The 14,580-nt window shown below is 37.5% G+C and overlaps 1 protein-coding gene across 10 annotated transcripts in view; it reads right to left on the reverse strand.

Annotated features, from left to right (window-relative positions):
• The window catches only part of TLCD4 (TLC domain containing 4), a 98,772-nt gene that overhangs the window by 25,136 nt on the left and 59,056 nt on the right, over window positions 1-14,580 (reverse strand). For all 10 annotated transcript variants that reach the window (XM_048220435.2, XM_048220437.2, XM_026497572.4 and 7 more), the window contains one exon: window positions 12,937-13,031. In XM_048220435.2, coding sequence (XP_048076392.1) covers window positions 12,937-13,031 — 95 coding nt within the window. The remainder of the gene's footprint in view (window positions 1-12,936; window positions 13,032-14,580) is intronic.

Below are 14,580 nucleotides of genomic sequence, written 5' to 3' on the forward strand. Positions count from 1 at the left end.
GTGGGTAGGCAAGTAAAAGAGATGGGGATTATCACCTCACACCCATCAGACTGGCTAGTATCAAAGACAAAAAAAGGAAGTGTTTGCAAGGGTATGGTGAAAAGGCAACCCTCATGCACTCTTGGTGGGAATGCAAACTGATGCAGCCACTGTGGAAAACAGTATGGATGTTCCTCAAAAAAATTAAAAATAGAACTACCATATTATCCCACAATTCCACCTCTTGGTATTTACCTGAAAAAAAAAATACAAAAAAAACAAAAAAACGAGAACACCAATTCAGAGAGAATCATGCACCCCTATGTTCATTGTAGCATTATTTACAACAGCCAAGAAACGGAAGCAACCTAAGTGCTCATCCACAGATGAATGGCTAAAGAAGATGTGGTGTATATATACACAATGGAATATGACTCAGCCATAAAAAAGAATGAAATCTTGCCATATGTGCGAACACGGATAGACTGGACCTAGGGAGTTTTATGCTAAGTTAAATAAGTCAGAGAAAGACGAATGCCATATGATTTCACTTATATGTGGAATCTAAAAAAACAAAACAAATGAACAAGCAAAGCAGAACAGAAACAGACCCACAGATACAAAGAACAAACTAAACTGATGGTTGCCAGAGGAAAAGGGTATTGGTGAGGGAGGGGGCGGGTGGCAAAATGGGTGAAGGGAGTTAAGAGGTACAAACTTTCGGTTATAAAATAAATTAAGTCATAAAGATGTAATGTACAGCAAGGGGAGTAGAGTCAATTATATTGTAATAACTTTATATGGTGATGGATGGTACTAGACTTAACAGGAGATCATTTGGTAATGTTTAAAAATATAAAATCACCATGATGTAAGCCAGAAACTAATAGGATACTGTATGTCAACTATACTTCAATTAAAAAAACAACAGAGGCAGGAAAATTTGATCCAGCTATGGATCAGAAGGAAAACAGCTAGAAGCAGGTTATCAAAGAACATGCCAGCAAACCAAGGAGCCCTTTATTAACTGCACGACCTTGTAGCTGTTTCTGAATTTCTCTAACCCCATTTCCAGATCTCTATAAATACGGTGAATACTTTTTAACAGAGCTGCTATTAGGAGTGTGTGGCTGCTGCTGCCACAATTCTCATCTTTCCTGTTTTGTGGAACAGTGGAATGACAGGGTTAGAATTAACTGATAGATGGAAGTGTCTAAGAATGCCCTCTGATTATTACCACTACATCCCGATGCTGATGGCAGAATTTCCATAAATATTTCTTGGCCGGCTGGCTGTTAGAATCTTTCAAAACCTTATTCTATTTGGGAAATTCATTATGATAATTAAGCAATTAAGTCTGGGAAGGCAGAGATAGTCAGTAAATGATCACAAGCCTATAGCATGGAGGCCAGGACTTGAACCCTAGCTCTTCTGGGTGACCTCGGGCGAAGCTGATCTAAGTTTCAGTTTTTCCATTTGTCAAATGGGCATAATACCATCTTTATGACAGAACTGGTGCGAGAATAAGATGAGCTATGTACTAACGGCAAACATGAAAAATACGAAAACAGAAAAGGCACTCAAAAAGTGAAAAAAAATTTTTAGTTAAAATTGAACCTAGTAATTTCTCATACCATGATTAGAAAGATTAATTAAGCCTTTGCACAAGTCCTAAAAGGGCCTATTCCTTCCTATTAGTCCTCAGCTCACTGATACTTGGGTGACTTCACAGGATGAAGGGCCCAGCCAGAAATGATGAGGAAGAGGTAGGAAGAATGACACATCACCATCACAATTAGGACTGAATGTGGGCTCACTATTGCCATTTTCACTATAAAACATATGTTATCTCAACACATCATTCCCCAAAAAGTGGTTGCTGTTACTTTCTAATCATTGCAGGAAAAAAATTTAATTTCAAAAGGAAAATAAATACTTCTAAGGGTGTACTGTTCTATTTACAGAATAGGTTTATGCCAACTTTCTGCCTCACAACCATACTTCACCTAACCCAAACTTCGCTCTGTTCATGACAACTTTATGTTCATTACCATCCCTATGCAGTAGTGTTGAAATGGCTTCTGAAGATGGCCTACTTCTATTACCCACAGATTTCTTAATCCCATCTACCAAAGCTCTTCCAGTTTGCCCTTCTCCCTGGACAACTCCATGGTGAGAAGTGCAGCATCTCCTAAAGCTGCTTACTCCACCTTGGGATTGCTATTCAAAAGTTCCAGAGCTACACTGCACCCTCTCTGACTTCTACCTGCCAGTCCCACTTCTGCTCCTGGCAGTCCAAAATCTCTTCTTCACATGATAACCCTTCAAATATTTAAAGACAGTTCATGTCTATCCTCTTTCCAGGTACCATCTCCAATTTGCTCAGAAAATTCTGGTCTACCCTCTTCAGAGTTCCTGAGCCATATTAACTGCCAGCCTTCAAAAAACAAAAACAAAGAGAACAAACAACAAAAACCAAGCAATCTCTTGGTGAAAAGAACCACTGACACATAATAATCTCTACACAGTAACCAGTTAAATCACACACACACATACATCTTTTGAAGGCACAGGGTAACCTTCCAAAGAATTTTAGCAGAACACGTCAATATACTTAAAAATGTACATACCACTTGCCCAGAATTTCCACTCTACAGAATTATTCTTTGCAAATAATTGTGTATGGCACAAATATGAAAAGATATAAGGCTGTTCACTCGATTTATACATAATGGTAAAACTCAGAACAAACACATAACAATAGGGAATTGGTTAAATATGATTATATATCCACATGCCACCAGAAGAGATAATGATCCAACCAGATGGCCTGAGAATGCAAACATTTTCAGAACTTACAAAAGGCTTAGAGAATTTACCTCCTTCACACCCTTCCTTAGGAAATCATCTGAGGTTATGCTGTAGCACAATGAGTGAGTGAACCAAGACAGGCAGACATGGGATCCAGGAAACAGTGGCCCCAAACCAGGAAAGTCATGGCAGGAAGCCCAGGACACTGGGCAGCAGACCTAGAGAGCAATCTGTTCAGACTGGAGTGGAGAATGGAGGGCTCCAAGGGCTGGGAAAAGACGATCGCAGACATGCCATGCTATCCTCCAGAATATGGAACAACTCAAATGTTAAATGATAAAGGCAAATGTTGCAAGAAAGAAGGGCGGCATCAGAAACTCTAAGCAAAAATTAGACAGGAAATGTAATCTTGCTTGTGCAGTGAACTGTTTTAATATAATCGCCATAAACATGTTATTCATTTTCTCTGTGTAGGATCAACTAGATATAAAGGAAAACTTAATGTGGCTACGGAATAAAAGGTAAACCGTTTAAAATCGTGGCAACACTAAAGTCCAAGGACAAATGACAGAAGTTGAGAAATAAAGTAGGGGGTAGAGACACAAAAGGAAGAATAGGAGCACTAATACCTTCTCCTTAAAAAGTATCAAGAGGTGCTACAGAACCAGAAATAAAAGTTTTCTGAGGAAGTGAGACAGAAACTAAAACTCCTTTAACAACACTGAAAGGAAGAAGGGAAAAGAAATAGAGGTGTGAGCGTTAAATTCTTACGTGTCATAGCAAGAAGATAATAAATGTTCTCTAACATTGACAAATAAGATGTGGGTGACAGTCTCTCAAGATGGCCACCACCAATTCCTTCCCTCCCTATACGTGCACAGTGCTCCTCATATCAAGAGGTGGGCTTTTATTTTCCTCCCCTTGAATCCAGGCTGCCCTAGGAAGCTCACTTGATCACCAGAACACAGAGGAAGTAACATTCTGGGTCCTTCTGAAGCGAGGTCATGAGAAGCCTTGCAGCTTCTTCCTGAGAAGCCCAAGGCACACGGAGGGGCCACATATGGGTGCTGCAGGCCTGCTGAGGTCTTAGCAGAGAGCCAGCATCAACTGCCAGCTACTAGAATGAGCCCTGTTCAGCCCTGTTGATTCAGAGGACAGCAATCCCAACTGCTACCTAATAGCACCCACATGAGAGACCCCATGCAAGAACTCATTGAATCAATGGGTTTCAGTGGCCACAGTAGTTATTCTAATTGGTGATCAAAGGTCACATTTTTAGCCAACAGGGCAGCCTTCATGTTGGTTACTGTGTCCTTTTGACACAACCCCATTAGTCTTTGATAGGTTCCTTGCTTTCTGACACAGATTACCCAAGTTATTCTGTTGTATGCAATACTTCAATATGCAAAACAAACTTTAAATTTTAGTTTTGATCCCATTTTTGTAATATATGGTCATACACAGAATGCTATTTTTAACTTATGCATACACACATAGGAAAAAAGTAGAAATACACTCCTAAATGTAAATTGTAATTAAGTAAACATAAATAGTTATCTCTGGGTTGTGGGACTGGGGCATTTTTTCTTTTTGCTTGTCAATGTTTTCTAATCCCCCAATAAAAATGAATGACCTGTCTAATTAGTTTTTTTTCAAATGTCATCTGCTTATATATTATTTTTCATAGCTTTTTAAATTACCAATTTGCTATAAGGGGCCTTAACCACTGTTTTCTAAATGTATACTTCTGTGGTTCTCTTTCTACCCTTCTGAAGTTCTCCTTCGCCCCTTGTACAGGATCATCCTTCTTCTGGTCCCCGGCCCTGACCTTGACCACACTGCTTCTGCAAGACAAACCTTATTTCTAATGGCATATGGGCCCCTTTCCCCTGGAACAGCCATGCTATTGCCACAAACCTCACAGGATCTAAAAGTTATCTTTCTGCCAGTGTCTACCATTTCCTTCCATAGTATCGCACTCCTCTATTGCTCTGGGTCATTTTGCCATCTTCATTCCCTGAAATCCAAATTCATCACCATGCTCTACTGATTACAAAATAGCTTTTAGATTTTTCTTCTTCATTACTATGACCACCACCATAACCACCAAAATTAAATTCTTCATAATCTATCACCTATATTACTCTGATAACCTCCTACAACATATCCTGCCCCATGCAGTATTTTTTCTATATATCATCATCAGCTTTACCTTCCTAATACGCCAATTGCATCAAGTTATTTTTTGGCTAAAGATCCTACGACAATTCTGTGAAAAAAATGCAAGGCTGGTGAGTTGGACTATTTACTCCGTCAGGGGACCCCATCTTACTCATCCAAATGTACAGCCCCTACCAGGCCCACACAGACGCCACACCCTGACAACCTGAGTCCTTACTACCACCCCTGAAGGTCTGCCCTCTTCTTCTCAGTGATTTTCCTCATGTCTTCTGACCTAGGAAGCTCTCCCCCACTTTTTGCTACCGATCTAAACATAATTTTTTTTTTTTGAGATTGAGTTTAAGTCCCATCTATCGCAAAAGCTTTCTTGGAAATTTCAAAAAAGCGTAAATATATATAGGAAAATTTATGCACAACTTATACTCACTACAAGAATATACATCAAGTATTGTCAGTAGTTATCTCTGAAGAATCAGACCTAGAAAACATTATACTTACTAAGCATTACATTTCAACAAACTCAGAATTTTGTTTACAAATATCCATGCAGACAAAAAAATTAATGGAAATGAACACACTCATCTTTCCATTCCCTAAATTGCTACAGCATTACTGATTTATCAGTGGGTGATGTATTGTCTGAATTTTCTGACAGTTTCCTACGCTTAACTCGTAGCTACCTAACGGAATCCCACCGGTTCTATCATATCCTCATCCCCTACACCCCAGAGCTCCTTAGTTCAAAACCACACGGGGTGGGGGGGGGGGCGGTTAGAACTATGCTTCAGTCATCTTGCGTCTATATTTTCTGCTCCTGGATATCATGACTGGCCACCTGTTTAACCCAGTGCACCAGTGACAGCATTAAGTGTGGCATGTACTTCCAGGGGTATAGGTAACCATTAGATAAGCTTTAGGTTCTGTGTAACTCCTCATTACCTTATTCCCTGCTCTCCTACTCAAGAAAACCTACTGAAATACAAATGAGACAGATGTTATTAAAGGGAGAGATGAGAGGTTGAAGTCTACTCTAATATTTTTAGATAAATGAATTACAAATTTTGACACTTTACTGTTAGTGAATCATAACAAAACTCACAGCTCATTTCTGGCCAATATGGGGTTTCCACCTCTACCATTTCCCTTTGAGGAGCTTTGCCTACAGTAAAATTCATACTTGCCTTGGCCTCTATACAACTCTGTGAGGGAAAACAAAACAGGATTTGTCTGATCCCTTCCAGAGCTTAAAAGAAAATTTTCCTTTTAGCCAGTGATTATGAAAATCTGGATTTTCTTAACACGAGAAATTTAATTTTCTTCAGCTGAGAGTGGCTAGGGTCAGGGCTTTAGAAGGTAAGGGAGAAGGATAACGAAAATTATCATGCACCTATTACTGTTAGCATAGTTTTAAATACTGTGCTGCCCTCGATGGCCTTGGCATGGGATGGGCACCCTATCCACCACTAGGGCTGGAGAGAAGTTCCACGCATCCCAAACTGGACACTTGTGTAAAAATGTGACTGTGTTCGGCAGTAGCAATAATGAAGTGCTTTCTCGTAGGTTATTACACTACCCTGGAGCCTTAACACATTTCCATGGAAACCCTTGTCAGAGTACCATCAATCTAAAAGTGAGATTTGGGAACAAAATCCATCCTATATTCAATAACTACTTGCTGAACTTTAATCATTCAAGGCTTTTGATTATTTATTTACAAGACAATCAAAGCTCTAACACACAGGATTGGATTGCCAAATCAGACTCAGGTGAAACTGTGATCTTATCTAGTATTAAGCTTTACTGAATATTCCAAGGATAGGAGCCATCAAATAATTCAGAGGACACAGAGAGAGGTGGGAGACATCAAAGGCAGCTGGCAAGCCAGGTCGTCCCTGTGTTGAACAGGCAGCTCTGGCCCAGAAGAAATGAAGCTTCACAAAGTTCCCCACACAGCAGTGAGAGTTTAACTTGTAAAACATTTCTGTCCTCTACCCCTAGAAAGCTGTACAGCCAACATGACATTCTCCAAGGAGGCAGGCCTCACAGCTCCTAGGTTCACATTAACATATAATCTTTTCTTTTTAAGATTTTTATTTATTTATTTGTTTGTTTGTTTGTTTGTTTGACTGGGGGGGGGGACCTAGAGGGAGAAGGAAAAACAGACTCCCCGCTGACCAGAGAGCCTGATGTGGGGCTCAATATCCCAGGACCCTGGGATCACGACCTGAGCCGAAGGCAGACACTTAACCAACAGAGCTACCCAGGGGCCCCATATTACCATATAATTTTAGTCTGGGACATCATTAAGGCATTTCAGAGTTAAGGTCTCTTGCTCCTAACATACATCAGTATTCTGTTTACTCAAAGGTCCTGCTGACAAGATTAGACCTGAGTCACCTGCCCTCCTTTCTACCCCTCCGTTTCTTCCAAGAAGCAAATGGATTTGCAGGCCAGCTGCTTTCACCCCTTCCTTCCAGAGTTACTTAAGAGCTTAGTGACGTAACTTAGCTTAGTCTTACTTGCCCATTGCCTAGCTCCCCAGTGTTAGAACCAAATAAAATCATTTTAACAAAACAGCTGAACCACAGAATCTCAGAATTAGAATAAAACTTCAAAGATACTTTAGTGTAAACTCTTAAACCCAAAGTTTCTACTTACTATATTTTCATATCTATCTGACTGAAGATATCTTATGGTGGAACTATTTTAAAAGGCCATTGTTATAATCATCTATTTACTGGGGATGTCTCCTCTGTAAAACAGAAGTCTGACCTACCTCTCTTTTACTGTCCCCAGAGGTCCCATTTCCAACACCTGAATTAATCCAGAGAAGTCTACTCTTCCTCCACTTACTAGGCCTCTCACATTCCCAAGGGCATTTCCAAACCATCATGTCCTACAATTTATCTTTTGTAGGCTGACCTCTCTGGGTCCTTCATTTGTTACAGGACAACAGCTTCCTAATCTAATCTCCACTCTGTTAGTTGGCAGCCCCTCCCCCACCCCAGGCATGTGCAAGGTCAGGGACACCAGATAATGAGCTTGGGTGTGGTCTAAACATGAAAACTGTAATTTTTATTTGCCTCCCCTAATAGAGTTTAAATTTTGAAACCAGCTTTCTTTTTAAGCAGATGTGACATGCTATTGGTACAACTAAAGTTTTGGTCATTTATCACCTCTGGGTCATTCACCTCTTCTTATACATTGTCACACCTAAATGCAAAACCTAACATTTATCACTGTTAGGTTCTACTTATTTGTTTCAGTCTATTGCTCCAGCCTGAAGCTTTTTAAAAATGTAATATATCCTCCAGCATATTATTAGCTCTCCTTCCTAGCCCTGTTTCAGTTATTTGATAGGCTTGTTAAAAAACAAAACAAAAACAAAACAAACTTTTTAAATTGTGGTAAAATACACATAACATAAAATTTACCCTTTTAACTACTTACTTTTAAGTGTTTTCTCCAAAACTTTTCGTATCCCCAAACTGAAACTCTCACCCATTCAACAGTAACTTTACCTCCTGCACCCAGACCCTGGTAACTGTTCTTTTCTGTATCCATGGATTTGACTATTCTAGTCAAATAAGGAGGATAAAGAGGATCATATGATAAGACTGCTTTTTAAAAAATTAAGAACAAGATATTGACTAGGGTAGACATGGCAATCCTCTCAGCTGACATCTATTTTGTCACACACAAGCCCAACATATGAACGGTTTCCTTTCCCGGTATCGAAAGGAAATAGGCTTCAAAAACCAAGCCAGGTTAGAGAGAGAAAGGGAGACAGTTCTAAGGTAATCCAACTGTGCAAATGTGAGGGGATGCTCTGTGCCCACCAAAGACGATGAAGCAGCAACCACAGGGCAAGGAGGGAAGAGCTAGCCTTGGACTCCTCCTAAACCAAAACAGAGGAAGGTCTTAAGGAGCTTTATGATCATGAAATAGGGGGAATGGTCACATCAGATATTCTATAATAAAAAGTAAGTATTAAAACAAATTCCCCAAATCCAAACACAATGTATTATATATGTGTGTGTATGTAGGTCTTTACATATACGTACACACATATATAACATATTTTTTTTAAATGGCCACTTAACATTTTTACCACAACTAATCCCACAATTAGTAGTAAGAGTTATAAGCTAATTGTATAACTGTGGTTGCATACAGATTTGAATAATTCAGCTATACAAATACTAATAAAATAATTTCTAAGACTTACTTCTGCCCATCTATTGCTCATGACAGTATAAGAAAAGTTGATGATCTTTTATTTCAGTAGAAAAAAGGTTAACATGCTATTGCAGTTTTTAAAATATTTTCTTTGATTTAAATATTTAACATGTTTTATCATACGTAAATTTAGTGGGAAACAGAAATCACACAGACCTTCCTACTGAATCTTGCTTTAGTAAGCTATATTAGGTGACTATTTTAATCCTTACCTAATCAACGAAAGTGTTAATTTTTGAAATTTTATCATCTTTTGAAACGTTGTTCTAACAGCTATGATAGTTACCTAAATTTTTCTTTAAGACTCTCCTAACGGGAGAAAAGGAGGAAATACATTATTTATGTGTAACTGGGAATAGGCAACACTATTCAAGTCATCTTAAAACAGTTTAACAGTTTAACACTGTTAATGATAAACTGTTAGTGAGTCATGGCATTTGTTTCATGGCACTGTTGTGGAAATTCTTCTTTAGACTAAAGCTAAGACCAATATTTTTCTAATTCTTGTCTCCTGATGTACATTACAACTTTACCGTGTCTGACATAACAAGTCTTTCATTTTTCGATACCACTTCATACATAGTTGCTTGCAAAATGTTTTTAAAATGTAAGCACTGGGGTATAACATTAAAACAAGAAACAAATTCTCACCCTCAAGGTATCACACTGCAGCTAATTCCCTTAAATAAATGCACGGAAAGCCTTGGAAACCAAATTTTCTTCCTAAATTGCAGCTGCATGGTTTAAGGATTAGATTCCAGGGTAGTTTAATAATGCAGAAGAGTTGGTGAAAGTATGTATAGCAGTGCTCTTCTTTACAAATTTAAAACTTTTCCAACTGTACTCTTTTATTTAAAGGTGTGGTTTGAACGGGGAATGGGGTGAGCCACAAGAAACACAGAAAAAAACGAAGGCTACCAAAGAGATCAGAACAGGAGTACAAAAGACAGTGGTTTATCCTTAAAAATAGGACGTTAAAGCATAATTGTATTCACGTCCCTAATGATAAGAAATTACTCTGTCACATTCCCCCTGATCCTAACCGAGGGGGGAAAGGCGAATACTAGGAAAAATCTGTAGGATTTTTACCTTTCTAAATAGACAGAAGAGAAGATTCCTTAAGCTCTAAATTACTCCACCAGAGAATTTTAAAACTCCAACATACTAGAGAGAGGTACAAAAATAGTGATCAAGACATTATATAACCTATTTAATAACCTAAATTTAAAAGGATCTTACTTTTCAACTATTCAGTAAAGCATACATTTAAAACCTACAGATAACTTGTTTCTATTTTTCATTTCAAGTTTTAGTTACAATTAGACAATCTTTTGGGGTGTCTGGCTGTCTCAGTCAGAAGAGCATGTGACTCTTGATCTCGGGGTTGTGAGTTCAAGCCCCACATTGGGTGGAGCAATAATTTAAATAAACTTAAAAAAAAAAAAAAGAAAACCTTTTAAGAAAAGAAGTTACTACAAATAGTTTAAATAGTTGCATACTTATCAAGTCAAAATGCTTTCCAAATACAAGTTCTCATCACGTAAGTGAAGAGATTCATAAAAGTTTACACAAAATAATAGGAATAGTAGTAGTAGTTGTTGTTATTTTGCTAGCTTTACTGAAACTGCACAAAGTGACCCAGAAATTCACTGCATGGAACAAAAATTTTTCCATAAACAGGAAATGTAAAATCCGTAAATGACAAAGGATCACTACATCTATAAGCATTTATTATTTTCTAATTTTTTTCTGTTTCCCTCTGAATAGATTCACTTTAATCAGATCAATTTACCTTATACCATTCATTTATTTCACACAACAGAACACAGGAAGACACCAACAAAGCAATCGTCCCTAGAAAACACTGCAGCTGATTTTCTTAACAATAAGGCAAGAGTTAATTTCTTTGCACTTTGATTTTTTTTTCTTAAAGGCATAAAAGTCCAAAGAGAAAACAGTATTCATCCCACACAATTAAATACTCAACCTACCAATCCACACATAGCCAGCCCTTTGCCAAGCTTATGATTCAGGGGCCGAGTAAGAACAGCAGCTCATCATATTCGCATTTCCAAACGCACGTAAGTGACCTGTTATCTTGCATCAGCTTACATTCCTTTCATAGCACAATGGTTTTTTGTGACGCATGTTCACAGAACATACTTCTCCACTGCAGCATGATGTTAAACTCACATGGGCACCCACATATTCTTCCCAGATTTAATCACTACTTTGTTAGTCAGCTTTCATGATTTTTAAGCAAGTGTTTAGGAAACAAGTGCTTGTACACCAAAAATTTAAGACCTGTAAAAGGTAAAAGTCTATATTTTATAACTACCTATAATCTATTAAAATCTAAAAAGAAGACAAACAGTAGGAAATGCCAGTAAAAATAACTTATTGGTTCAGAAAAATAAAGTGATTAAAGATACCTTTTGGGTATACATGAGCACTTATTTATAGCATTAAAACAAGCACAGTTTTTTTAAACATTTATATTAATTTATGACTTCAATGGGTGATAAAGAGATATTCTGATATATCTGATTCTTGCAGAAATAACACCAAATTGACATCTTATTCACCAGCTATCTGTGTGTGGGCCAATATAAAGAAAAGTGGAAGAATATTATTAATACACATTTATATTAATTTTTTAAAACCCTCCAAATAGTCACAGATGTCCAATAATATACGGATTTTAGTAATACCAAATAAGAAAAAAAAAAGTTAGTGATTGTATTTAAGTTTTAAAAAGGAGAAAACATGGAATGGTCTATCATAACTATTACATAAAATTTATAACAGTCTAGGGACACCTAGGTGGCTCAGTCAGTTAAGTGTCCAACTCCTGATTTCAGCTCAGGTCATGATCTCAGGGTGGTGAGACTGAGCCCTGTGTTGGCTCTGCGCTGAGTGGAGTCTGCTTAAGATTCTCTCTCTCCCTCCCTCTCCGCTCCTCCCCCCTGCTCTCTCTCTCTCTAAAAAAAAAAAAAAAAAAAATATATATATATATATATATATATATATATATATATATATATATTATCCTAGTTTATATACATCTATTATTTCTAAATATCTATTTGGGGCTTGTTGGCATATCTAGGTTGAAAAACCATTGTGGAAAAACCTAACAAACATACAAAGAATATAAAATTGCTAATTTACAAATGTATAATGTAGAAAAATAATTTTAGATCTAAAACTTAATATGCATTACTGCCTGGGATTTGCTATGAGTACTCTCTATTAGCTCAGTCTTGGAATTCTGATGAAGTCTCTGAGCAAGACTCCCCCCACTGCTCCAGCGTACTTAAATGTAACTACGTATGTACATGTAATTGTACAAGAATTAAACAGAAAAGAAATATTGTAGCTGGTTATACAAGAATCTATTCCTAGCTCTGGCTGTTAAGTCATAAATGCACCTAGAAAGACAGGTAAATATCAATAGCTACGTGATCCTAAAGGTTTTGAGTCAAAATTCAAGAAATTGGGGTCATGTCCCTTAAATTTTATGAATCCAAATAGACACACTAATACAAACAAACAAGTCATTATTTTTGTTAATAAACAAGATAACACATCACAACAGTGATCCCTGAATGCATCTGGAGTTGGTCTTTATAAATTGAGAATTGTACATTTCAATTTCTGTTCACCCTTAAGTCATCATTCCCAATCTTGTCTACTTGTCAGGCTACTGTAAATCCTGGCACTCACCAGTACAAAGTAGTATGCATACAGCGCTGCACAATGGTGAATTATAAAATATTTGTCACCAATCACTTTCCAATACAAAATGAGAATCAACAAATCTGAAAGAAGGAAAAATAAGTGAGATATTACACAGGAAGAAGGCTGTACTGTTTTTCAAATGTATTTAACTTTCCTCCTTAACGACTTGTCACAGTCCATACTGAGCCCACTGCACTTTGTTCATACTTCACTAGTCCAGTTACCCACCTAAGGTGTCTGCTTCCACACGACTGCTCACCCCCACTCTACTGTGACCTCCCCAGGATGAGGACCAAGTGTGGTAATCCTGCACAGTGCCCACCGCACAGGTAATATATTGGTTGAAAGTACAAATTAATAACTTGTTTCCAGGGTTAAATAAAATGGAAATGTTATTGAATAAAAATAATTTTTAAATAAGCTTAAATTACTGATGTTTGTGACTACAATTCACAAAGATGGTTGCAGAAAAGGTACAAAATGACCAACTCATTTATACCAGAAATTCAACAAACAACATTTAAAAATTAACAAAGGGGGGCGCCTGGGTGGCACAGTGGTTAAGCGCCTGCCTTCGGCTCAGGGCGTGATCCCGGCGTTATGGGATCGAGCCCCACATCAGGCTCCTCCGCTAGGAGCCTGCTTCTTCCTCTCCCGCTCCCCCTGCTTGTGTTCCCTCTCTCGCTGGCTGTCTCTATCTCTGTCAAATAAATAAATAAAATCTTTAAAAAAAAAAATAAAATAAAATAAAAATTAACAAAGGATGTGATTAAATATTAATTCAAAATAGCAACAAAAACAAGAACTATTAAAAAGATATGCAAAGAAAGAGGTCAAGGCCTCAATTTCTCCTTAAGAGATCCTGAAACTAAACATCATGATTCAGAAGATAGTTTCCCTTAACAAAACAGGATGTCTAACAAAACAGAAACTTCTCCAAATGTTAACACAACTATGTTCTTTACCAAATGGCTAAATGTGAAAGTTAGACATGGAGACAAATAGCTATCATGGATGGAAACCAGGGGAGGATTCGGGTTTTATGGGGTTGGAGCTTATATAATATGGGTACCTTCTTTTATTAAAAAAAAAAAATGAAAATCAGTGATACAAAACTAGATGTGAATATTTATTTTAAAAAAAGTAATCACATTACAAATTTTAAAGAGAAAACAAACAGTACAAATGTGGAAATCAAGAACATATAACACTATCAGTAACTGACTGCATGATAGACCTTTCTAGATACATTTTCCTGACGTATTTTGGCTGTACCCTCTTGGGTCACCAATTTCTATGATAATGACCTTGTGATATCTTCCACAGAGAGAATAAAAAGAATTCACTGTTCATTCAGCATGGTTTAGAAAAAATCGGTTTCAGTTCATAATTCTTATTTTTCAGTGGTTCAGATTATTATCTGTTTGGGGAACCTTTACCAAGTTTCTTTCATACAAGACTTTCTGGGTGGTGACCACTCTCTGAACACAACACTCATGAAACGGTGCATGAGGTGTCACTATAAATTTTGTGTCATCCTTCTCAATGACAGCAGTTTGAGCCAAACAAGCAAATCTTCTTCCAACGTATTCACAAGATTCACCCTTCTTTTAATTGTAATTGTAAATT

The sequence above is a fragment of the Ursus arctos genome, unplaced genomic scaffold, assembly GCF_023065955.2.
Source record: "Ursus arctos isolate Adak ecotype North America unplaced genomic scaffold, UrsArc2.0 scaffold_12, whole genome shotgun sequence".
In the NCBI taxonomy this organism is placed as follows: domain Eukaryota; kingdom Metazoa; phylum Chordata; class Mammalia; order Carnivora; family Ursidae; genus Ursus; species Ursus arctos.